Raw genomic sequence first — 27,098 nt, 5'->3', positions numbered from 1 at the left:
CTGGTCGTTCAGTTGTCTGGGACGCCACTTCAGGACAGCCGACTAACGCCAGCTGTGTGCCGTGCTTTGCTACTTCAGGTTTGAAGCTTATTTCATAGGGGTGTACAGGGAAACAAGCATTAGAAGGTAGTGCTGAAATGGACAAAACACGAAACTGGAAAGACAGAAGAAAGGACACAGCCCACAGTCAGTGGTCAGTGATGTATTTAAGTCATTCACTCATGCATTTTCACAATTCATATGACGACAGATTTGTTTGAGTAACAGATAATTAATATACTACGCTAAACCCCCCAAAACAGCAAAGCAGCTTCAGGAGGAAGAACCATATATTACTTTCTATTACTTCTTTTGGCAAATCAGTAGCGTGACTGATAGCATCGGCACACTTAGCACGAGCCAAGAGTTCCATGGTATCACATGTCACACCTCAACAGGAAAAACACACCGACTTCATAAGAAGGCAATCAGTAGATCACGAACTGATTACTTCCTTAGCTAGCGCTTAGTTAAAATTACTTCCTCTAAAGTAATTTTAACAAGATTAAGATCACCGATGTATTTAGCAACACTAAAACCAGCAATGTTTAAAATGAACGTAACAGAACATAAATCAACTTCAAGCATGAAAAACAATGCCGCACATATTTCAATATACAGACAATATTCTTATCACAATGAGCTTTCCCATTCAGATTGCTTCGGTATAAAGGACGTTGAAAATCATATATTCCAACTAACGCTCAGTTTCTCTCAAAATTCAGAGCCTTTGCAATAGCAAGGGGTTACCAACGTAATGTTGAAAAATATATATAGGTCAGCAGAGGCTGTGGTTCACTTCTCCAAGAGCAAGACTGGTTACATTACTTTTCTAACGCTGCTGAGGAGGTGTAATGCTGTCTCTTCGTCTCACTGCTCAAAAAAACCCTTTGTAATATCAGTTTTTAACCTCTAAAAATGATGCCTGCAAAAAGGATTCGGATAAAACAATCTTATTTGAAGAACTCACTTCTCTTGTAGTAAGCAACAAGATTTCAGGAACATTCCCAAAGTGCTGTAACTCTACAAAAGGAGTTTCTACATTCAGTCTGGCACCTGCAGTGTCAAACTTCCATATACGGAGCAGACAACATGGCGTCGAATATGGGCAAGGACTTTAAAAAAACACCGTGAGTTTATTTTCCCATAGAAGAGAACTAACAGTATGCACATGGAGAGAAGACAAATGTGTTTCCACTCTGCCCTGTCTGTGCTTTTCATCTCCATTCACACTTAAAGAGCTTACTGAAAGCAGCTCCCCTGTTTTGGGCTGACTAGAGTCATTCAGCTAGTCTCCAAAGTCATAGAATCACAGAATTACAGAATCCCCAAGGTTGGAAAAGACCTCTAAGATCATCCAGTCCAACCGTCCACTTATCAGCAGTACTTCCCACTGCCCACGTCCCTCAGTGCAACATCTAAATGCTTCTTCAACACCTCCAGGGATGGTGACTCCACCACCTCCCTGGGCAGCCTGTGCCAATGCCTGACCACTCTCTCAGAGAAGTATTTCCTAATGTCTGACCTGACACAACCTGAGGCCATTCCCTCTCGTCCTATTGCTGTTACATAAGAGAAGAGGTTGACCCCCATTACATCACAACCTCCCTTCAGGCAATTATAGAGTCTCCCCTGAGCCTCCTCTTCTCCAGACTGAAGAACCCCAGTTCCCTCAGTCTCTCCCTGTAAGACTTGTGCTCCAGGCCCTCTGCAGCTTCACTTCCCTTCTCTGGACACACTCCAGGGCCTCAATGTCTTTCTTGCTGTGAGTGGCTAAAGGAACTCCACGACACCCTTTAAAGATTAATCATAATTTTTAGACTGCTACAGGTTACTCTTGCAATAACAAATAAATTGCATCCTGAAAAAGGGGCAGTATTAAAACCAAACCAATGTCAACTTCATCACCAACACTTTTGCCTTCAGGACTATGTCAGAAATCCTCCAAGAATTAAATTCCCTGCCAGGATTAATTCTGCCCTAAACGCTGACAAGAAAAAGAAAAGATATATATTTCTTCTGTATTTACATATTGTACATATTTACATTGTTTTTAATACTACAGTTGCAGAGAAAAAAAAAACAGAACTGGATACAGATTTATTATCTGCTTTTAAATGTCCCATCAGTATTTTTTCCCATTGAAAAATGTACAAATCTTCTTCAGCCCCTTTGAAATTCAGATACAGTCCACATTCCTCAGGCCACCATCCGCAGTCAAAGCACCAAATCTGAAAGGAAAAAGCAGCGTGTTCTTAGGTGATTTAATAGATCAAATACAGAATCAATTAACCCTTACTTCATTGTAATTTACTTGTGGGCTTTTCCTCTCCCTTGTCACATGCTGTATCTCACTTTTGTACCCGACAACAGACAGAAGAAAGGACACCATGCTCCAAGTACAGGACTTGGGTAAGGAACAAACAAATTTAGCTTGAAGCTAAGCTCAGCAATACCAACAACTTAAGCTGAAGCTTTTAAGATATCCTTATTTTCGTGTATTTCATCATCAGTTAGAAAAAAAAGCACAACATTCTGTACGTGATGATGAAAACTCTTCATTATATTTAAGCGATCTGAAAACTGTTCAATTGGTCACATTGGTAGAATTCCACAGTTGCTAAAAACAGTATCTAAAAGTGAAAAGTTAAAAGAACAAACTGAACTGCTGCAAAAATACGACGTGTAAATTTGGAATTAACCTCTCTGTGCAACAAGTATTTCTATCAGCTAAACGTGACATGAAAAAGAAGTCACGATTGCTACGTCAGAATAACGTTACAGTTATGTTTCAAAGTTGCAAAGTGTCATGGTTTTTAACCTATGACACAAAGAAAGGCTTTTTGTTGCACTTCAGATCAGCGGGTCAAGATGTATTTACTGTTAGATCGCAGAATTGTCCCTTAGTTTGCATTTTTGATCTGCAAAAGGTAGCAAATAAAGCTTGCTCCCAGCTAACAGCCCCAAAATGAAAAACAATTGCTTGCCTTTCCAAAATATGATTGTTCTCAGCCAGCTCTTTAACAACCCCTTCCATTTCCTCCTTCAGTTTCTTCATACTGTGGTAAGAATAAGCCAAAGAAAGGTTAACATTTTTATAGAGACAGCTGCTTAGAGCAATCACTCACCATCACAAAGCCTTCAGCAACTTGTCATTACGTGCAAAATAAGAGACACGTATCAGGTTGGTTATTTACTAAAAGTAATGGATGATTATTAATATTGTCCTTTACTCGCTTCCAAGTCCATACTGCTGCTTCAGCAATACAGAGGCTTTTTTCTGCAATAATTATATCATTCTTAGCCTTAGCAGAGCAAACAAAGCCAACTGTAAGCATTCTTTCCAATCCATCTGTCTAATAGGTACGGAATATGACATCAATTCAATTAATAAGTTCTCACCCAAGAGTCATTTCTACTAATGTGTTTGAACTTGGATAAACTGTATTCATGGTATGTTTCATCCCAGTGGAAGCTGCAAACATTTTCTGAGGTAGAGCATCTTGTAACTGCAATAGATAAAAAGGAAGTGTAAGTTAAAATACAAGCTGTGATATATTTTGTGACGTTCACCATTTCTCAATACTCTGTTGCTGAGATGCTTCACTAAATCACTGCAGTAGTGAGGTACCAGGTCATCGTGGCAAGATCTTTATAGACGTGACCTTCAGTTTTCTAATGTGTTCCATCTTAAGTGCCTCAAGCTTTTGTAATAAACTCATAAGGAAGAATTATCTATTTCTTATGTTCTTAGATATCCCAAGGGAAGAGGATTCTAATGAATAACTGGCTTCCGCAGTGCTACTAAAATACAAGCAAATAACAAGTAAAACATTGCTCTTCACTAATTCTTAATTGCTTTGTGTCAGGTGTTCTTTCATTTATATTTCCTTCGTAAAGAATAACAACTTGATGGCAAGAAGATGCTCTTTCAGGGTTAGACTGAGATTAGGTTTTGATGTGAGGACATCGTACTAAGTATGACGTTCACATCTCATTAAGGTTACACAGAAAAGAGCGAAGACACTTCTCATTCTCTCAGTTTTGAGGTAATTCTGATAAGTTTGCATCCAACAGAGTCGCTGTCCAAATCTTAATGGAACTTTTCACGCCACCAGCAGCATTACATTAGCATGTATCTTTGAGTGTGTATTCCCTGATCTTGAACGTGAGTAATGTTTTATGCTCCATGAGAGTTTCCACACAGTCCTCTAGGCACTCACGTACTATTATGGTAGTAATTGCACAGAAAACCTCTCAGTGAACCCACATCTGTCAGCATAGATTTTTATGGGAGTGCCAGCAATACAAAAAAAATGCAGCCAAACAAAACACTCAAACACAAAAGAAAACACAAAAAATCCACCCAGCCGGCATTTGTAAATGAGGCTTTCCTTTAAGTCATTCTTACATCATCAATGAAGCTACTCTAGACCAAACTTTACATCCATGCAAGCCTATATTTTAATGCAACTGCATTAAGTACAACTCACTATAAACAACATTTATTTTTGCAAAGCCTTTACATAATTTAGAAGAATTTTACCTCATTTATATAATCCTGGTATTTGGATACTTCTTCTTCAATGTCAAAACATTGGTTGGTGAGAGCTAGCAGCTGCTTCCTTGTGTGAAGCAGTTTCCTAAATGAGAAAAAGTAGCAGTTTTTTGTTTAATAATATATATCTATAATAATATATATAATAATATATAATAATATATATATATATAGTATCATCACAGTATCACAGTATCGTGTGAGTTGGAAGGGACCTTAGAGATCATCGAGTCCAACTCCCGAGTTTCGAGCCCTCTGTGTAGCAAAGCGGCACTTCTACCCCCTGCGCCACAGGGGGGATTCGAACCTGGGCCCTTCGGTGCTGCAAGCAGCACTTTATACCACTGCGCCACCGGGGGCACACATATATGTACTTTTTAACTGATGCACATTACCACTTACTAAAGAAAACAAAAAACTTGCCTTGTCCAGTCCTCAGCCTTGTCCAGAAATGCATCGTACTTGCTGACACATTCATCTTTGAACAGAGCTATGGCTTTGGTAGCATGCAAATACAGCTTCTGCCTGCAACACAGAAACAATTAAGAGTGGCACGCTGCTTTCAGAACCTCCTTCAAAACAACAAACAAGAAGTATGCGGACTTAAAACCCCTTCAGATCAACTTTATTCATACCACTGTAATGTATGAGAACTCAAAAAACTGCCTGAACTGACAGGTTATCCCAAAAACATTCCTTGGCAGGGAGAAATTGCAAGTATTTGCATATGAATAATTGATCAAATGTGCTTTTGCAGTCAGCATTTATCTGAGCAGGTCTATTCAAAGGAAAGGGACTCTGAATGGAAAGGATGAAATCCGTTATTATTTAGTTGCCTTCTATAGATACTTGGAACATCCAACATAGGAAAATAATCCATTGTGCGGAGTAATATCCTTGGAATAAGCAGCTGGAGTTCTGTGTTAGGTTAAGGTAACAACAAGAAAAATAGCATGTAGATATAAAGAAAGGAAAACAAAACAAACCCAAATTCTGGTTAGCACTGCAGACAGTAGTTCCATAGAACTGCCATACTGTGTTACGCATTACGCTAGGAAGTAAAACTAAGGCATACTGGAATTGGTATGGGAATAGGTATGGGAATGGGTACAGTCTAACAGCTGCTTCTATTGCTTCGTTAACTGTTGCATGATAACCACTGGGATATTTTCATCTCAATAGCAAACAGGACAAAAAGGAGTTCTCTATAAGGCAATAATGCTCAGATGAAGAACATCTGCCTTTAAAAGGAACGTATGTGAAGGAACTCCACTGCCAGAAAGCATCACATTAAAGTATGCTGGCACTCTCTGTATCTAAGATATTTTAAAAATATATCTTTTTTAAGGCCAAAATTCTAAAGAGGATGTAATTTACAGCAGTAATCAACAGGAGAGGTTAACACCGAGAGTACCTGAAAGCAATTGTCTCCCAAAGTTAACTTCAAAACTTACTTGTCAAACTTGTGAATCTGTTCTTCATTATAGGGAAGCCCTGGGATCAGAGCAGACAAGAGACATTACTATTTAATTCTGTTAGTCGTACATAAAGCTTCACTTAGTTTACCCATTTTCAGTATGTTTTTCTTCTGTGTTAATAAGTAAAAGTAGCAATTTACTTTTTTTCCCTCTTCTTTGTTGCAATTCAAATCTCTAAGATAATTAGCAGCGTTTCATTTGTACAGGCGTTAAGAAGATAACTAAGAAAGGCCTACACACACATTCACTGTTGCTGACTAATCCTCATTGCTACCACAAATATCCAAGAAGAACAAGGACTGACTTGCCATTTACTTTACAGCTTACATTAAAAATGAATCAAATAAGTTACTTACTTCGTTCTTGTTTGTCTTTTTTGAACTGATAATAAATATCTGTGATTGAAGATAGCAGCGTCTGCAGCCTTTCACAACTAGAATGACAAAAAATAAGAAAATATTTCATCTATGAACTCAAGTAGCCATTAGTGAGCTTTATGAACTACAACTCAACGTAGAATTAACCTACATTAGAATAGTCAATACAGTTACTCACTTTCTGTCTCTCGGATGCATGCCTTCTTGATTCGCCCAGGTGTCAGCCAGTAAACCACCAGGAGAAAGTTTGGTTTTGATATCTTGAAGACTTGTTTCTATTGTGCCCTGAGAGCTGGAAAGCTATGTAAGAGCAAGAAAGTTCAAGCAATCTTACTGCTGGGCCAAGGGAAAAATTCATCTAGGCTGCAAACAGACTGAGCACATCAATATCCATTGGTTTAACTGACCTTCATTAAAGAACTACAAAGCTTTCTCCTTTGAAGCTGGTGTTTCTATTAGTTAATGTCTAGTTTCGTTCAGAGGCTTTAGTAATAAGACTTTACCTTTCCTACACTTCCTATTTACTTCTCCACTAGTTATTTTGGTTTGTTAAGAGTTCACATAATGACTACAAGTGTCGTTCATACATTTCCTTCCCTGCAGTTTGGAAAGATAAAAACAAAATAAAAATGCACTAAGCACCATTTGCTTTCTAGAATACTGAACTTTATAGATGGGTGTCCTGGGAAAAGGTCTGAAGTTATTTGCAATTATCCCTCGCTTGTCTGGAAACTTAATACAAACTTCAAAACAGAACACTCTGAAGCGTGCTTGTGCGTGTATCGCTTCAGAAAGCCAAAGGACAGTTTAAAATTACTTCAGGAAAACAGAAAAATACATTTAGTGGTTATAATTTTTCACCTAGGGGAAGTGTAGTAAATGGAATTGCATTGTCAGGGATGACACTATTTTCATTACAGTGAACTAATGCCAGGATTTAGTGTTTGCAGAAAGGTATCCATATCTCAGCAGAGGCGTCTTAACAATCTTCAGCAGTCTAGAAATTGCTTGGAAAATCCAGAGAAAGCTGTGTTACTGGTTGTAATTCTAGACCACTGTTCTGAGAGTAACGTGGGCTTTGCAAAACACTCACCCGCAACAATTTTGTGTTAATCTCTGAAATTTCATCCACTTCTGACGATTCCAAGTTGATCTGCATCAGATTCTCATATCTGACCATGACAAACAGCATATTTATTAAAAAAATAACCAAATGAGTAATGCATTCACTCAAAATTTTCTTTGAAACTGAATATTAACGGTAGCTACCACTTCTATATCAAATACAGTTTTTATCAAGCAACCATGAAAAACAGACAACCTAAAGCAGCCATTAGAAAACCTTTTTTTTTCAAGAAAAAAAATAATTCCTTCAGTATTTTCCTACCTTTCATTTGTTAAAAATGAATTTGAAACTTTTATTCAGAAATTCCTTATTACGCTCCCATGACCTGCATTCAGCGGGCAGCAAAAAACTATTTTTCTCATCACGTCACTTCTAGAAAGTTACCAAACTAAAGATTCTTAAGGTAGTCAGTGGTGCAACAGGTCAGTGCACCGAGTCGTTTTTAATGCAGAAACATACCTGGAAAGTCTGGGTTACCAAACATTAAAGGCCAGGCCAAGAGCTGATACTTTCCACATGACCACTGTTCAAGTGTTTAATAAATCATGCAGGTGGTTATTTTTCCTGCTGGGAACCAGTTCAGCTACTTTCAAACAATGCATACTTTGCTCAAGGTGAATACGCTGTTTGCCTTTCAAATAAAAGCTCTGCATTGCCAGGCTTTGTGGCAGAGCCTTGACAAATCCTCCTGCTCTCCTTTCTCTTCTGCTACCTCTGTGAAAGTCCTCTGAAGTTAAATAAACTGAAAGCCTGCTGAAAAACCACGTGCAAACACACAGCAGATTTCTATTTACAAGACTCCAGTCTGCAAAGTAATGTAATTTTTGTTCAAACTGTTGATCTGAGATTCGACTGAATACCTCAGAGTCATACATCAGAAATGACTGATTTCTTCTGAGCAGAGAGTGGAATTTACCTGCAGGACATGGCTGAATAGTGGAAAACGTCTGAGCCTGTCCCTTTTATTCTAGAAGATATCAGTGTATTAGCCGCCCCTTTTCAAAAGCTTTGCCAGTTTTAAGGAAAGTGCTCTAAAGAAACTCTTCTACTATACAGACCTAAACAGGTCCATGTAGACCATGGAGAGACCTTGATCCACACCTCTGTCACATGAATTACCAAAACAAACATGACTTAATAGAAAGGCAATTAAAAAATGATGTAAGTAGTATCTCCTGTGCAATTTAGTTTGGCATCCCTATGTGCACGCTCTGATCTCATGACATCATACTGCAGCTTTTATATAGGTTTTTATATCAGCTATATATTGTATTTCAACATGAAAATGCAAAGGTCTTAAAGCTGTGAATGTGGCAGTGCTCAAAGCCATCCTTCACACACAAAACCAAACTCAATGACAAAAGCACTAAAGCACTAATGAAAAGAGAACTACTTGATTCTTTGTTCAGGCTCTAGTATAGATCCTAAAGTCAACAACAGTACATGAGCTATGTCTAAGAAAGTAGAAAAAGGATGTGTGCAACTACTATTCAGTAGTAGTTACTCGCACCCACTATATTAAGGAGTAAAAGTAATACTAACTTGAGTAAAACATATTACTAAATCTGCTGAAGTGAAAGCAATACATCAGTACAGCCACACTAATTCAAATTTAATTGTGAATGCAAAAAAGCCTGTAAATGTTCATAACTTAAAATATCATTGTTATTAAAGATGATGAAAATCAATGCATTTGGTGTCCTGATTCTACTCACATTTTCTCTGCTTTTTCAATGTTTCTGCTGCAGAAATCCAGTCTGATGACAACCTCGGTCTTTTTATGAACCATTTCATTGTAATCATCCTTGATTATTTCACTAAAAAAGCAAAGCATTAGTCTATAACAAATGCCATCCAACTGCCACCTTACCAGCAATCAAGTTATATAATCATATACCTACTGTAATTAACTGCTACTAAGAACTGCTTTCCTTTAGAGAAACATTAGTATAATCCTCATAGAAAACCATCTTGTACATGCATCTTATCAGAGGCTGACTCTCCTGTAGTCACAGGAGAAAGTGAAATTGCAAATACTTAAATATTATTGTTTTATATATATGTATATACATACATATACATATGTGTGTGTGTGTGTGTGTGTGTGTGTGTGTGTGTGTGTGTGTATTTATATATATTTATATATATATTTGTTTCCTTTATGATCTAAGAAGTGGAAGGACGCAAGGAGAAAAAGAAACCCTCCAGGTCAGCAGATCCCAACATCACATATTGACATATTGAAGACCAAGGTACATCTCCACATCTCAATTAAAATAAATAAAGAAATCATGCTCATAGCAATTGAATCGATTGCTTACATTAGCCATCGTATTCCTTTTCGCATCAACTCCTGGTAAAGTAGCAAAGAACTGGCAACTCTACAGGCATAACATACGATACGTGTTACTTCCTGGTGGAAAACACAGACAACGTTAGTGCTAACCTGACATTATCCTAACAGTTCTTTCAGGTCAATTAATCACAACAAAGCAACACAGATTAATAAAATAAAGAGCAACGTGAAGCTGGTAGTAGAAGATGAATAATTTTGCCCAAACTTTAGTCAGGAAATAATGGAATACTCATTATGGAGGCAGAGCTAAATGTAATAGTGAGTTTTTCCAGTTATGCTAAAATATCTGTTAGGGATGACAATAAGGCTCTTAGAAACAGAATCGCACCACTTACTCTCGGGATCTACTTTAACTTCTGTAAAGGGACAAGTATATTTCCTCAGTAGTTTAGGAAATAAACTAAAAGAAACTAATCAAAATGATTTATTTTACGATTCTAAGGCTAGGGACTCTTTCAGTCTTACAAGTTTGCTTTATCACTGAGAACAAAGTTTCATAAAGACAGTTGAAAATATTCTATATAATACGAAACGATGTCCTTCTGTTTATTAATTGGAAAGACGTTTGGTTTTCAAAGAGACAGGTGCCTTTAGGATTACCAAACTGGAAAAAAATAAAAAGCTCCTCAGCAGCCACGTTTTATAGGCATAGCATAAAAGTGTTTGTGACAAAATCAGGGCATGGTAATGCATACATCCACTAGTTTTAGAAGATCTGAAATTGGCAAGCTCCTTTCTTCACATCACTAAACTATGGCACAGCAAAGAACTTGAACTTTAAAAGGCTGTTTCTGTTTTGTTTTTCAAATGCAAAATCAATTTGTACACAAAGACTGAATTTACTAAAATATAATTCTGGAGCCCCTCATTAGCGAATACACTTCTGCCAGTAAGAATTCTCACCACCATATAAAACTAGTTCTATTAACATTATTCATCTGAGAACAAAGTAGTTTTCATTTCAGTATCATAATCGGAGACAGCTGTATATATTAAAAATCGCCATTACTCACTTTAGCCATACTGGCATCCCCATCCAAGTCATAACGCTGATGCACTTTAGGAAGCAAAACTGAAACATAAACCAAACATCTGTATTTCCTATCATCCATAGTAGACTTTAAAAGCCTTAATAAAACAGATAAGCTAATATGTTTACGAAATATTTATTACTAAAACTCAAAAGCACAACTGAGTCAGAAGCAAGGAACTTGAAAAGTATCCCATTTTGTTCCCTTACATCAAGCACCTCCATACAAAAAAGCATTACTCTATTATTCAGCACAGTGTGCTTTCTCCCACAGCAGACAACAGCAGAAGCTTAAGGAAGTATGTAAGAACAGGACAAAAATCTAATTTCCCTTCAAATTCTCCCAGATTCAAACTATCTGTTTCAAGGTCTTCCTGAGATGTGGTGAAATTTGTGTTTAATGAACCCCCCAATACTCTTTTTCTTCCATTAATTTAACAGAAGCCTTCTGAAGCCATTAAAAGCTTTCACATGCAAATTCTACAGCAAAAAATCTGCGATCTAAGTATGCGTTGTGCAACTGAAGCATCTCACATACAAACAGTCTCATCTCACATAAAACAGTCATTGTGACAAATGAATTTGAGATTTTATGGTTCTTCCATTGGAAGAGAAAGTAAGCAGTGCTTACAAAGGTTCTATATGCTGCTCAGATACCTGTGCAAATTGCACAGGCATCTTCTTCCTCTGCTCCCCCATCACCTCTCTCTTAGCTGAAAGTTTATATATTCTACCCATTTTAAAGCTTTTCCTGATGCTTTTCTCAGAATATGTTTTAATGCTTCTGTACCACCACTGAAAGAGGAGGAAGGAGGGTGTAGAACTGCCCAGGAACTCAAAGGTCAAAAGTAATGGCACACAGTATGTTGATGCTGAGGGATTATGACCTTTTTAAGCCTCACTGAGCATTCCCAGCTTTCCTCTTGCTGTTTTGACCACTGCAAAGCACTGAGCAAATGACTGTATTGAATTACCCATTAAAACTCTAAGATCTTCCTGAATAGAAACATTAAAGCAGAATCTTTCCATTAAGCTCAGGCTGTTTCCCCTCCCCATCCTGTCCACTATTTTCATATGCATTTACACGCAGATTCGTCTACACTGTTACTGCCAGGCCTTTACATACTGCATGGTTCTCACACACACCTTAACAAACAGATTTGTCTTATACACCTTAATGTGGAACTTTGAGCAAAATGCCCTTCACTACCTTTTTCAGATTACTTTTAAACAGGCTGCACAGCACAGATTTCACACAATCTCCACTAATGATCTCTCTCCACTGTGAAAGCCAACCACTTACTTCTGCTCTTCAGTCCCTTGCTTGGCCCTGTGGGAGATCCTTCCCTCTTGTGATTGCTTACATTCACAGAGAGTATGAAGGGCTGGACTTTACTGAATACCTTTTTGAAACCCAGGGTAGCCTCTACCAGCTGAACCTCCTTTGTTCTCACACTCATGGACTCTTTCAGAGAGTTCTGACACAATATAAAGGCCCTGCTGACCCTTCTGCAGACAGCACTCGACCCACACTCTTCAGCACCTCCGTGTGAGCACTAGTTGGCCCCAGCAGTCAATATGTAGGACATACTGACAAAAGCAGCACTGATCTCTCAGCTGAAGGCATGCCCTTCAGCTCATCTCTCATAAAGAAGGGCTCTGGCACAGGGCTCACTGTAAGCCTCAGTGATAGATGCAAACATAAAAACTCGGTTTTGTTTTCTTCCTCTTCAGCATTATCTTCTAAGCAAATCTAAGTTGTTAAGACCTCCACCTTAACAGAAAGACTAACCACATTCATGAGGAATAAAACAGAGCAGAACTTGAATTTCCACTTGGTGAGAGGTGTAACAAGAGAACCAGCTGTGAATTACATTCTGTAAACTCCCTTTCAGCTTGTTACAAGTTCTTCAAACTTCAAAAAGTTTCAGAGCTCCATATGCACCACTGCAGCTCACCACACACACACTCAGGTTCACAGCAGTACGTACACTGCATGCAGCTACTCTTACTGCAAAAATATGCTGGATACTCAGCTTTATTTTTAATTGGATTGCTTACTTAGAAATTCAGATATTCAAAGATAAATCTCCGAAACACTCTTAGCCATATCAGACATAAAATGATAATTAAATAAGGCTATTTAGGGTACTTATAAGAGGGAGGAAATAGCCATTATATACCTTCTTCATAGACTAATCCAACGATGTTCACAGCCTCTCTGCTTACTACAAATATAGGATTCTCCTCAGAAGTTCTGGGAAAGTGTTGTGCCAGTCTGCCAGGCTCTAGTATCAAACGCCGACCTTCATATATAAGTTCCTGATTCTGAGATGGTATCTTTGTCTGTTTGTAGACCAACTCATGAAATATAGCAGCTCTACAATACAAGAAATATATATGGTAGTAGTTTGAGTCACTACAGTACAACAGTCCAACAACTCCAATTTCACATTACTTAAGTAAAATAAGTAAAAACTCCTTTTTACTTCCCTTGAATTAAGTACTGGTTCGATACATAAGGCATCTGACCCAGAAGACAAAACTGCCCAAAGCTCCAGCTTGCTTTGTTACAAAAATAGATGCTGTTTCCTGCAAAACATCAAACTTCTGCATTTCTCTCTGATTTTCCACCTTTTGTGAACGTCTGTGTAAACAAAACCTGCTTTGCCCTAAAGTCTGAATGTTGGTAAAATGGAAAGGAAGGATGAGCCCTTCAGGCATAATGACTTCTTAAGAATATATGGATGGTCTCCCCAGTGGAAAGATCTAGTAATTTTACATGTCAAAAAGCATACACCCAAAATTCAGCCTTGAAGCTAAGAGATAACCAGATTTACTTCCTGAAACAGCAGAGATTGAGACAACCAAGAATACTCTGGGGTTTTAAACTCAGTAGTCAAAGGACACAAGAACGTACAACTTTAAAAAGCAACAACAACAAAAAAACATACAAAATAGGAAGGACCAGTTTGCTCCAGTGCTGCACAGGAGGCAGTGTCACCTCTTAATACTACAGATAGCATGCAAATAATTATAAAGGTAAATTATTATAAAGTAAGTTTAAAATATAGTACAAATAGCAATGAGAGCTACAAGCAAGATTCCACTGCAAAAATAACACTCAGGCAATACAACATACTGAATAGAAAAGAAGAATTAGAAAAGGCCAGAAATTTATGCACACATTTGATGGAATAATTGCATCTGTTCTCTTATTAAAGAATAATTCATTCTTCACATTATCTGTAGTAGGGCAGGGAAAAGCAATTTATTTTTGTATCATTCTATAAGTCAGACTTTTTAGCTTTTAATATCAGCGCTTTATGGTCATGAAGTGAACTCCGTATCACTCAGGATCCTAAACTGTAGCAATACAACTCCAGAAGCCTGTAAGTTTTATGTCAGACACAGAGACTATGCATGTTTTGTTTTCTTGATGACAAAATAAGCACAGTGAGAGCTGAACATGTTTTCTGAGAAGCTACTTTGTAAACAGGATGCATGAAAAACTTAGCATAGACAAACCTGGGCTGAGCTGGCATCCACTACAAACACTAAAACACAATAAAAAGTCATAGATTAAGTCTGTGTTATGTCACTGATTGAGACCAAATCTAAAATCTACTGATTCGACCTCAATCATTTTATTTTTGTTAGAAATATTTGATGATCAACGTATTTCTGTGCACTGTGAATACACAGAAGAATTACAAGGTTACACTTCTCAGACACACTGACAAGGAATGGCTACCACATATGTAACATTGATGGTCTCAGGTCAGGATTTGGTTTGCCTGAGTAAGAGCAAAAAAAACGAATGTAAATGAAAATAAATGAAGTGAACAACACTTAAAACCACGGCACTTACGTATTATAGCTGTGAATATAAACTTTGTGCAAGGTCATCTGCTGGAGGGAAAAGATGTGGATTATGATTCGGTGCAGTATGTCACTTGTCTCTGCAAAGAACTGATCGAAGCCCCAGCATTTCTCCTGGTCTGCTTCCAGAATATTTGCAAGGACAGGTGTGAGAAGTACTTGCAGACCCCTACAGGACACCAGGAAGAGAGAAAAACAACTTGGATTTACACGGATCTTTTCACATTTTGACTTGCTTCATGAACTTAAGTCAGTCCCGTTGTGCCCTGTAGAATACCCCACTGTTTTTTTATTTCCTCTGCTTAAAAACAAAACGTTTAATGGCAATGCCCATTGTTTAATTATAACACACCATTTGAGGCTTGACTATCACATATTTTTCCTTGGTATATAACTCATTTCATAGTCACTGGAAAAAAAAATGACAAGCAATTTAAGAAGTCTACATCTTAGAGCTAAATTCATGTACTACCACTGCTGGGAACGATCTTTTACTGAGCTCTCACCAACACTTAGAGCAGTCCACCACTTAGGAGGAGGTAACTGCCAGTGAAGTTTGCTGACCCAGCTGCTTTGTGCATTGCTTTCAGTCAGAATCAGCTTGGTTAGCAAACATTTATTATTTGAATTGCGAACTGCCAGTGCTAACAAAAACACACCTTGATTGAGATGGGGCCAAACATTTGATACATGCAGATCACCATCTGCAGAGGAAAGTGAGAAACTATTGCCTCACAGTCATTACTATTCTATGAAAAGACAATTTAAATTTCTTGCATTTCTACTTTGAAAATCTGACATGTACAGAATATCATGGATACTACTTGTGTGTTATCATGGACAGCTTCTTCAAAGTTCTAAACATATATACACGTCTAGTCTGCATTCAGTGGATAAAACTGGTAACATTTTGAAGCCAGCTTCAGTGATGCCTCCACTAGGCAGCGGACGCTGAGCTCCAGATTCATCGCAGTTTAAACATGTAACAATAAATGCTGCTTAAATGCTACTTGAAAATATTCCTCTAAACAGACATTTAGTGAAAAAAAAAAGATTCCTTTATTATTTAAAACATATAAATTATAATGGCATAAGCAGAGAAAACAACTAAGCAGTATCATGCATAAAGCATGTAAGTTGTAAGTTCTGTATGCTGTAAATGTATTAATTTATCTTTATGAACTAATGAGTTGACAAAAAACAGACTTCCACTCGACATTCCTTGTGGATTGACGTATTTGTCTTTCAGGAAGTTTGTTTCTATAGTCTGTTAACAGAATAATTTGATTTGCCCTTCACCATGAAAAACAGCTTTGAATAAGTGTTCAGTGAGGTACTCAGAAACACCTGCAATTTTACACTGATGAGGACTCAGAAATGTTCAGAACAGATATTAAGGAAAGGTTCTTCATCAGAGGGTGGCTGGGTACTAGAACAGGCTCCACAGGGCAGCAGTCACAGCCCCAAGCTGCCAGAGCTCAAGGAGAATTTGGACAACACTCTCAGACACAGGTTTTTATTTTTGGGTGGTCTTAGGTGGGGCTGGGAGTTGGATTCAATGACCCACATAGGTCAGGGTTCTTGTGAAACCTATGACTCTATGATTCTATAATAAATATAGGTAAATGAGTTATGAAGATGTAAAAATCTGACCTCAACATGATCTTAAAACATTATGTTTGCTAAAGAAATTCGTTAATTGCCTATTAATCACTGAGGCATGGTTATACTGCAGTGAACATGTGTCTTCCATTTATGTATCAGTATCAGTAAGAATTATTCTCTGTCTAAATCAGCCTTGCATTGCTCTTCCTATGGAGTACTTTGAAATAAACAACAAAAATATCAATAAATGATAAAAAATAGAAGACGTAAAAAAATGTACATTTTGGAACTGTTTTCCTGTACCATTTTCTACTGTCTAATCTTTGGGATGTGTTACATCCTTTCAGAAAGGGAAAAATGGAGCACATCAATTCAAGGTTTATTAATTCTTCATACTCCTTTCTGAGGGAGGATAACAATAGTAATCATCTTTATTTTACTCACACCATTTCAAATTCTTTGGTGCTCATCTGTAAATTAGCAATAGTAGAAATATTATGGAAAGATGTGAAGAAAAAACACTTGAAGACCCAATCAGTACACTATGTAGAACTCTAGAAGAGTTCAAAGAAAACATCTGCAACAGTCAGACCTCTGTTGTAAAGGACCAGTGCTGAGAACTAACTGCAAAAGCACAATTAAGTAGCCCTGAAACACTCTGTGAGAAGTTCAAACTTACTTTGAAAGGCTGCAAGAAATAGGCATGTCCCAGCTCCACTCAATTGGACCATTTGCTGCTTTCTGTATTCCAGAAATAGCACCAGAAGGCTTCCCAGTGATTATTTTATACCTGCAACACATTATCAATACAACATTAACAAATTGTTAACTGTTATACACAGGTCTACCAAACCGACCCTCAAAATAGGATCAATAACATAAATTCTGAAGCAAGAGTAAATGTTAGGCCAACTTGTTGTTTTGAGGTGGTGCAATAATCAGGGAACTTTGCTTACAAGCTGACACCAAGTGGTGTGAAAATAGTAAACGATGAAGAGGAAACACTTTGAACTATGTTGAAAAAGCAGGTTATTTCTACCCTGGATGTGAGGAAAAAAATAGGAGAAATCTCAGGTACTACTGTAAGAAACAGTAGTTAGTTAGCAAGTAGTAATTAATCAAAATCAGATTGCCAAGCCTCTAATGTTGGGATTTACTTGACTAACTCGTAGCATGTTCCATGGCAAGCGATGACATTTAGCTACCAAAAACTCACCTGGGGATCAAAAAAAGAACAGGAGGTGGTGGGCTATAAGAAATTACCGGAACGTGGAAGTATTCAGCAATTTGGATGCAATTCAGCACTGTCTAACTTTGTACCTAGCAGGCTGCTATTTCTCCAGCTTCTCATGAAATGAACCAGGAGCAATAGATTTTTACAAAGCAAAATTTCATCTGTGCTCTCTTTTCTCAGAGGATGAACTACACACAAAATGTACTCCTGTCTGCTTGAGAGCATGAAACAGATGAGAATGCCTGTGGGAGAACCAAAGCACGGGTAGTTCTTTAAGAAAACTGGAATCAGCCTCAACAAGCATTACCAGTACAGAGGAGCTTTACAAGTATCAGAGTCTCCAGCTACCACCTTGATTTGGTTTTTAAATGTAACACACAAAAGAACACCAGAATAAAATGAAAAATGAATCCATTCCAACCAGCATGTCGCTGTCACAAGTTCTGTTTTGCATTTGGGAGCTACCTGCTATCTTTAGCTATAGTACCTGGTTGCATGAAATAAGCAAAACAGTCATCTGCTAAAAAAACAACCAGAACACGTCAGCCTCATGCATAGTGTATGCATTCCAAGGCAGTATGGAGAGACAATCATATGAAAAGACAACAAACATTTCCAGCACTGAAAAAAATTCAGAATACTGCAACTTCATTTGAATAATCAAGTTACACACACTGCAACTGACCAACCTACTGCAATGGTGAAGGAAAGGTGTGTGGAAAAACACTGGTATTCTGGAGGAGTTCTGATGCTTAATTCAAGTCCGAAGGTTCCACACATTAAAATCCTTGTTGAAGGAGAATTTTGAAGAACATTATGCCTTAAATATTCTCACTATTTTACTGTTTGCAATAAATATGTAGGATTTCTTAAAAAAAATAATAATAAAAACAATTAATGTATTGACTTTTTATTTATGAGCAGATAAAATTAACCTTCTAAATTACCTACATCACTTCCTTGTTTCTACGAGGTCCTTCAAAGGGTCGGAAAGGCAAGCTCCCTGTTGCAGCATGATAAAAGGTCACCCCTATACTCCACAGATCAACTGTGGCTCCATACTTTTTCTGATGCTCTTTCCTCAAAACCGCTCGCTCATACATATCAGGATGCTACCAAGGAAAAAAGAGATAGGTAAAATGAACATAATATCATGTTATGAACAATGTCAAGAACAAAACCACAATAATTTCACAGCAAATTATTTAATCAAAAAGCAAAGGTAGCTGGTATCACAGAATTTGCTTAAGTTATTCCAACAGATTACCACAAGATGCTCTTACGTATATGATAGCTACTTCTAGTTTTGACAATAGTATGTTAAAATTCAGTCAGAACTAGTCTATTAGAATATAACAGCATCAAAGAAGAAAATTACAGAATCATAGAATGGCCTGGGTTGAAAATGGTCATCAAATTTCAGCCGCCGTTATATGCAGGGTTGCCAACCACCAGACCAGGCTGCCCAGAGCCACATCCAGCCTGGAATCACAAGGGTTGGAAGAGACATCTGTAGATCACACAGTCCAACCCCCTGCTAAGGCAGGTTCCCTACAGTAGGTTGCAAAGGAAAGCACCCAGCTGAGTTTTGCGTATCTCCAGAGGAAACTGCACAACCTCTCAGGGTAACTCGTCCCAGTGCTCTGTAACCCCCAAAGTAAAGAAGGAAACCGCTACTCATCCAGGTGATACTGAAGCAACAGAAGCTAAATAGGAAAAAAGTCCATAGCAAAGGAGAGTATCGGTTACAATACTAAACATGGGAAACCACACAAACTAGACCTGGAAATTATTTAAAGTTCTGCTGCCAGGTCAGAACTGGCATGACTCAGTAAAGAAGGTGGAAAGTTCTAAACACAAGTATAATGCAAGGATTTCATTATTATTTTCCAACAGTCTGAACTATACCTATACAATTATTGTCACAAAGGGTCCCAAACTTTAAATAGTCCTTCATCAGAAAGTAAAATCACACAGGCTTACTAAATACTCCTCTGTGCCATAGAGTGAAACAAACTGTTCATCATCTTCAAGCTCCCTGGCAGCACCGAAGTCTGTCAGTTTGTAAACAGACTGACCATCTTCACCTATAACACGCATGATGTTGCCTGGTTTGATGTCACGGTGCACTATTCCATTTTCCCGGAGATGATTCATCCCAGCCACTTTAATTAAAAAAAGAAAAGAAAAGCAGAATTTGACACGTTTCTTGGCACTTACTGCATAAATGTTGACCTGAAACTGAAGCTAAGAATACATGCGTGTTTGCTTTCTCATTGGGCTACGAGAACAAGAAGAGGAATACAATTAACAAAAAGAACAGAAAATTTTCGTAGCATTTTTGCTTTCTTCTTGAAATAGCTAACTTAGATTATTTCTTGCCCTCAGTAGCATCCTTTCCATTAAACACTGGCAGATGTCTTACTAACGACAGGCAGACACAGGTAAAACTCATTCCTAATTTCCCCTTGGCAGACTAATTATCACTTGAAATCACTCAAATACGAAGTGACAAGTAATCTTGAAACTGGCAAACAAAACGGCAATTATTTAAGTAGAAATGTTTAAAGCTTTGCTTCTTAATTCAGCCATCTACACCAACATGACATGCACTCCATGACTCCACATGGCCAACTTAATTTGCTGAATTACTTAACTAATTGAAACTTCTCATCTCTTGCTATTCAAAGATCAACAAAACACGTGCATGTTTGTTTAATTCAATAAGGCTGAAGAGCAAAGGTTACATACCTACATCTCTCAGCACAATTAAGAACTCTGATTCTGGTAAACCAAAGGCATTGGATGGTTCCTCTAGAACTGTATATAAACTTCCACATGGACAAAATTCCATAACTAGCACTTTGTGCCTAGTTGTTGTCTGGAAAACAATTACAAAGGACAAGTTCATGAATACTATGAAAACAGTGTCAGAAAACACATACCCAATGGAAGCTTACTTTCAAAAATGATGAAAATCAGTAGTAAAGTCACAAATATCATTCCAGAGATCTTGAAAAGAAAGGCAGATCGTTTTTAATATCATTTCACATATTCTAACATGAAGATGAAGAAAGCCTCGAGTTCTAGGTCCTTACAGGGCACACAGCAGTATTAACAGGTGGGCAAACAGAGAACTAAAGAATAGAAGAGCAGACAGTAGCAATTCTCCCTTCTTATTTAGCTGTCTCAGCATCTGGGTCATTTCAACCAATTGGTCTCAAGTTTTAGCACTGTAATTCAAACTCATAGGAAGTTCTACTTGTACTACGTCACTGTTTTAGCTGATTACAAGACAAGATCCAGAATTACCAAAACATCTCCAATTTTTGATTGTTTACTGTATTTTATCTATATTCACCTCCCTTAATGCATCTTATCAGTACGTATTACATATTAATACACATTGATAACTTAAAAATGCCAATTCATAGTAAGCCTTAGGACAGCATCTTCTTGGGATGGCTTTGAAGAAACAAAACCTGTATCTCAACACTGAAACAAAGCATATTATTTTAACAATAACAAAAAGAAAGAAAGAAAAGAAGGATAATCTGATCTGAGTATTTATATTATCACAGAAGTTACTGTTCTTAAAAAATGCAACTTAATCATTTCTAAGTGCAGATAAAGCAAAGAGACAAGTTACTCTGGTTACTACCATGTACCTTGGTTCTCAACTACAATTCATTACCTCTTCCTCAATAGCAAACAACTTGACAATGTTTTTATGGTTCAGTTTCTTCAATACTTCAAACTCTCGCATCTGAACATCCACGGGACGAAGGAAACTTATACTGTTAAATACTTTGACAGCATATAAATCCCCGGTTTTCTGTTAAAAACAAAACAAACAACCAGTGATTAATCAACCAGAAGCCTAAGACTGTAAATATGCACATATCCATTATTCAAGCATTCTGATATTTTTTGCTGTTTGAGATAAACCAGACTAGAAATACCTCAAAATAGTACTTTAAGATGAAATTTAAGATTCTCCTAAGAATAAATAAATAAATAAATAAATATGTATCGATTGATTTAGTTTAACATGGGCTAGAAGTAAACAGACTGGAAAAATGGAAACCCAGATTTAACTCCACAAATCTAAGTGCTTTCAAATAAAGAATGGTTAGCATAAGAAAGGCTATACATTGAAGAATGAACAGTGAACTCCACTGAAAAATAATTTGTCAGCAAGAGATAACCACTTGCACAAGCCAGAAAGCGGTGGGCACATCCTACAGTTAAGAGCCTTCGCTTGCTATAATTGGAAGACTTTTTCTTTAGAGCTTTGCTTACGCTGACCAAGTAACATTGCATTTTAACACAGAAGGCAGTATCAAAGCACTACATACCACTCCCACAAAACCCAAAAGAGATTCAAACCCACCCAGCAAGCGAGATTTGGGCATGGTCAGGGGCACAGTAACAGACTGAAGTTCTCAGGTGAAATTAAGCCCTGACACACTCATGCACCCACAGCACCAGCTTACTGTGCAGCTCCTGGGGCAAAGCAGCTCCCTGCACACACTCTAAGAACGAGCTTACACTGACAACCTCATGAGTGACAGGTTCAAGACTGAAGCCTTCCTGTGTTTAACCTAGGTAAGTTGTATAGCACTTTTACATGGGCTGCTGGTATCTCAGTAAAGGTTTTTTCCCACTGACACAAAGCTGCAAACTTTTTTCCGTGTTCTCAGAACAGTGAGAGCAATGAGAGATTCAATCACAAAACCATAAGCCTTACAGTGGAACCACTGTGCTGAAATTCACTCACATAGAAAAGTACATAAACTGCTAAAATACTGCTCAGTGTTGCTTCACATAGATGGGGACTGTAGCAAACCCTGCAGCCTACATCTAATTTTATAGTCATTTGACAGCGTTATTACTATGTAAGCGAATGCCACTTTCATAACTAGGCTTTTCTTCATTTGGGGAGACATAGTATAGAATTCATTGGAATGGAATGACCTACAGAAAGAAGGTCATTTTAGCTCCCTGGGTTACAACATACACAGCAGAACATCATTGATATGGTAAAACTGCTCAAAGATGCAGTGTACTGATTACTCAAGGCACATCAGCCCGAAAGACAGCGTCCAGAGTACATTGGAAGCACTGACGTAAGGATGAGCATTACAGCAGCTTAATCAGATGAGAATATATTGCAAATATTGTACTGATTGTATGAGATCAGAGACAAAAAATACGAAAATTTAAAAAGGACAAACATTACATAGTAGAATCTGACAAGACTTTTACTCCCATTTAAATTCTTATGCAAGGAGTGTTTTATTCATAAACTTGAAGAGCGGAAGGATTAATTGTAACCATTAGTATTTTACAAAGGCATATAAATGCTAACATGTAGCACAAAGATATATATAATACCACAAACAAATCCTCAGAAGTAACTGTATGGAACTCTGATTCAGTGGAGAAACAGACAAAAAAATCAAGAACTACATACAAACAAGTTGCAAAAAAGCATTTACTCCAGGCCTAAATGGTTACCAGCTTTTCATTAGTTCCATAACACTTACGCACACAGGATAAAAACTTCAATCTTATATTTCATTACCATTAGTAACTCTTCACAAACCTTATGTCGCCCCCGGAAAACATTGGCAGTAGCTCCTTGTCCTAGAATGTCAGATAATAGCCAGAGGTAATTTGAGGTGCTCTGCATCTTTACTTTCCTATTAGACAGCCTCGGCTTTGACCTTAAAAACAAGAAGGTAAAACATACCAAAATATTTTAGTAAAATGCACAATCGGGACTTCATAATTACAAGAAAAAAAAACAAAAACAACTCAATAAGAAAAGCCAAAACCCCACAAACAACTGCAAAAACATACAAAGACAATTTAAAAGAAGCAGACAGAAAATTAAGAAGACGCTATCACAAATCAAAACAAACGCTTATGACACAATCCTACCCAACTACTGTTTGAAAGATCAGCTGCAAAAGCAAAGACCATACAATTGTTGCTCTACTGTAAATATGTTTTTAAATCACACACTAATGGAAACTACAAGAAAGAGTCTAAATGATGTACCAAGATCAGCAGGACAAGCCATTATTCAGTCTATATACAGGAACTGCTGAGTCACGGCCTGAACCACTGATTGATCACAAGGGGAAAAGACCCAGTGAGCCCTGGGAGCACAGGTGAAGGCAATTCAGCTGTGTGACTGGAAGGGGTGGAACCTGGCTGCACCTCTCTCAGACCCCATTTAAGGGCTGACTGCCACAGGGGAGAGATCTCTGGTTGGAGATCCCTCTTTGGTGAAGCTTTCCCCTGTGAAGCTGGAATCTTCTGATACAGGTGAGCAATCTTCTCTTCTTTTGTAATGCCTTTTTGTCATGCTAGTCCTCCCACTATCATGCCTTTGTTGTAATGCCTGTCCCATTGTATTGATCTGTCCAATTGCTACAGCATATAACACCAAAGAACACACAAGATGAGAAAACAAGGCAGATAAAGGCATGTTTTTAGATCAACTTGGTCTTAGAACAACTAGATAATGGAAGATGGAGCCTTGTACTTGAGTACAGCTATAGAGAGACTGTACTAGCAACATACAAGCTCTTCTGAGATGAGTTAAGTCATAGTCACAGTTAATGCAGGTATTATCAGCTTTTTGCTGAACCACTGATTAGTGCTGGAAGAAACCAGAGGGCACTTTTCTCATTTCTGAAATTTCACATTTAGTACACCGTGTCACTTTTAAATACCACTGGGCTTCCCCACCCTCCATCAACTACAAGGTGTCAAACACGTAAGTCACAGATCCAAAAGAAAGAAAACTTTGATCAAATAAAAATGATTAATAAAATAGAAGCACAAGCTTTTCCCCCTTGCCAAACCAGCAGGAGCTACAGTTGAGCACCTTTACCTTTCTGGTTTAATCAAAGCACTACCTTTGCCATTAAATTGAGCAAAAAGATGGAAGATTAAAGAGGCAGCTTTCCAGACTGAAAGAATCCTAGCAGCAGGATGCAGACCAGCTCAGGAGCCGATCCCTCAGTAGCAGCCTCTGCACTGCCTGCACCAGAGCATCCCAATGGCAATGACTGAAGTCAGAAAGTAAGCAACAGCATGCTGAGGTGCCCACCTTGCCCCTGCTCCAGGCCAGACGCCTGCTGTGCAGAGACAGAAGTGTTCTCTGGCTTTGGACATGTCTCCATGCACAACTGATTTTATGGTTTTATTTAGCTATTGGCTCATGTAAGGTGTGGAGCTCCTGATAATGCTGTTCCAAAACACGGAACTAATATCATTGAGTGCACAGAGCGCAACAGTATAATGTGAAGACATGCCATTATTCCACACTAAGCCCAGAATCATTCGGCAACAGCATTTCTAAACCTAGTTCTTTACACCCAGAGAAGAAAGATTTTCTCTTGAATCTTAACAAATGTATCTTGAATTTTAACTAAAAACCCATCTCTATACACACAACCTTAAAGTTCTGTTATTTCTGCTAAGACAATCTTTAGTTCTGAGTACCAACTTCTTCCAGAGACAGTTCCTGTAGATAATCCTTTTTAAGCAGATAGTACATAGATGAATCAAATCAACGCTTGAGTTTCTTCACTGATATCCATTCCAATACTAGAAATATTAGTGGCCTATTAGAGATGGAGTCATCACGCTGCCCGAAGTAAGAGATGAGGCATCTTACATGAGGTTGGCTCTCTCCCTTTACCCTCTTGCTTTCTAAATAAATTTGTATTGAGGTCACCGAGTGAAAACACAACAAAAGAACAAGTCTGTGACGGGTGAGCTTGAATATAATTCAGTGGAATTAGAGAAACATAAGTCTAATGGGTTCTCAATGTCTGTCTTATTAACTCATGGAACTAAAGATACATTACACCAGCATTAGCTCCAGGTGCCTACCTGTGTCAGTATTGCACTAGTATGTTTCTTGTCAAAACAATATGTCAATAAATAAAACAAAGTCTGTGTTCTCTTAGCACAGACTTTAAGGGCATAAAGCATCATGCAGTTTGGATCAGTCTTCAAATTACAAGAAAATAGATTTAAAAACTTATACAACATGCTCAGATCTCCATTGATCTGATGCTTTTCATTTCTCAGACTGATGCAGCACAGACCTTCCCTAAAGACAAAGCACTGTCAGTTTTCCTTTCCACATCACCCATTATCTTCCTGGGTCACTGAGCTTCACGTTCACAAAAAGCATGCATGTCTACCTGCAGGACTAGTCCCGTTACTAGACTCAATGCCAAATGTTCTATTTCTTTACTTCTCATGGTCACTATGACTTAATCTCGCACCAGATGAGTCAGAAGCTCCTCACACAGGCATTAAAGTCTCCTACCAAGTGCTGATTTACTTTCCCCATGACTTGTTAGCAGGCTGCTGGGTCAGGGGCTGCTTTTTAGTGACTTGAATACTCTTCAGTGTCTGGCTGCTGCCTCTTGGCAGTAGCAGAAACAGCTGCACTGCTGATATGATTTTGAAAGCTCCCCACGCTCTGAAGCAAGAAGAGTGCTGCTGTGAACTACCGTAGAGTTCGCTGCTCAGCCTGCCGGATGGCTGAGCGAACAGCAGCTCCAGCAGCTGGGCACGGAACTGAGTGGGCCGGGAAGGGCAGGCGGCACGTAAGGTCCCACACAGCACCAAGGCTGCCGGGCACGGCGCTGAGGTTCCTCACACCCTGTAAGCACGTCAGCGTTCGGCCCAGTACCGCTTCTGTTATCTCTCAGGAAGGAAGTTTCCTCCCCTCAAGTTCCCGCTTCCCCTCGCTGGGGGTTCCCCAGCCGCGCAGCCCGCAGCGGCCCGGCGCTCAGCGCACGGAGCGGCGCGCTCCTCGGGGGCTGGAGGCGGCGGCGGCCTCGGCGCGGCTCCGGGGCGGCCCCATCCTCAGAAAGAGCCTCCGCAGCGGGGCAGCGCTCCCGCACTGACAGCTGATGATTGCCGGAGCCGCCGCCAGGCGCACGCCGTTAGTTCCCGAGCCGCTCGGACGGGCGGCGCCGGGGCCGCAGCCGCCCAGGCCGCAAGCCTCGCCACAGACAGGGCCGCTCCGCGGCTGCCCCGCTCCGCCGTGCCCGCCGCGCTCCTCGAGGCTCTGCAGCTCCCGGGAAGGCCCCGCCGCCTCCGCCCCGGCGAACAGAAGCCCTCTTTCCCGAGCGGCGGTCTGGCATTGCCGCTCCCTCCGAGCCGCGGCCGCCCACCGGCGCGGGCTGACCTCTCCACTCCCCGCCCCGCCCTGCCCACCGGCCCCGGCCTCGGCCCCACGCACCCAGCGCCGCTCGCCAGCCTGCCCACCGGCCGCTTCCGGCTTCCTGGAGCCGCGCTGGGGAGGCGGGGCGGGCCGCTGCGTGACTGACGGAGGCGCCGCCTCGGTCCTCGCCGCCGGACGGTCCGTCCGC

General features: G+C 39.2%; 1 protein-coding gene across 2 annotated transcripts; it reads right to left on the bottom strand.

Annotated features, from left to right (window-relative positions):
* Nucleotides 1-182: 182 nt before the first annotated feature.
* Nucleotides 183-27,098, bottom strand: TBK1 (TANK binding kinase 1). 2 transcript variants are annotated; one of them, XM_072351051.1, is made up of 21 exons: nucleotides 26,969-27,098; nucleotides 23,294-23,414; nucleotides 21,380-21,520; nucleotides 20,437-20,566; nucleotides 19,669-19,850; nucleotides 18,637-18,797; nucleotides 17,131-17,241; nucleotides 14,836-15,015; nucleotides 13,148-13,344; nucleotides 10,948-11,006; nucleotides 9,900-9,991; nucleotides 9,294-9,395; nucleotides 7,546-7,624; nucleotides 6,631-6,752; nucleotides 6,432-6,508; nucleotides 6,052-6,091; nucleotides 5,021-5,122; nucleotides 4,586-4,682; nucleotides 3,442-3,548; nucleotides 3,027-3,098; nucleotides 183-2,270 (listed from the first exon to the last, which is right to left on the bottom strand). In XM_072351051.1, exons 2-21 carry the CDS (start codon nucleotides 23,378-23,380, stop codon nucleotides 2,219-2,221), a joined length of 2,190 nt encoding a protein of 729 aa, XP_072207152.1. In that variant the 5' UTR covers nucleotides 23,381-23,414; nucleotides 26,969-27,098; the 3' UTR covers nucleotides 183-2,218. The 2 variants fall into 2 exon arrangements, with proteins under 2 accessions (XP_072207152.1, XP_072207161.1); XM_072351060.1 differs by lacking the exon at nucleotides 26,969-27,098 and adding an exon at nucleotides 26,232-26,390.

This window comes from Excalfactoria chinensis, chromosome 1 (genome assembly GCF_039878825.1).
Source record: "Excalfactoria chinensis isolate bCotChi1 chromosome 1, bCotChi1.hap2, whole genome shotgun sequence".
Classification (NCBI taxonomy): domain Eukaryota; kingdom Metazoa; phylum Chordata; class Aves; order Galliformes; family Phasianidae; genus Excalfactoria; species Excalfactoria chinensis.
The sequence above is the reverse complement of the archived record's forward strand: the minus strand, read 5'-3'. Positions and strand labels throughout refer to the sequence as shown.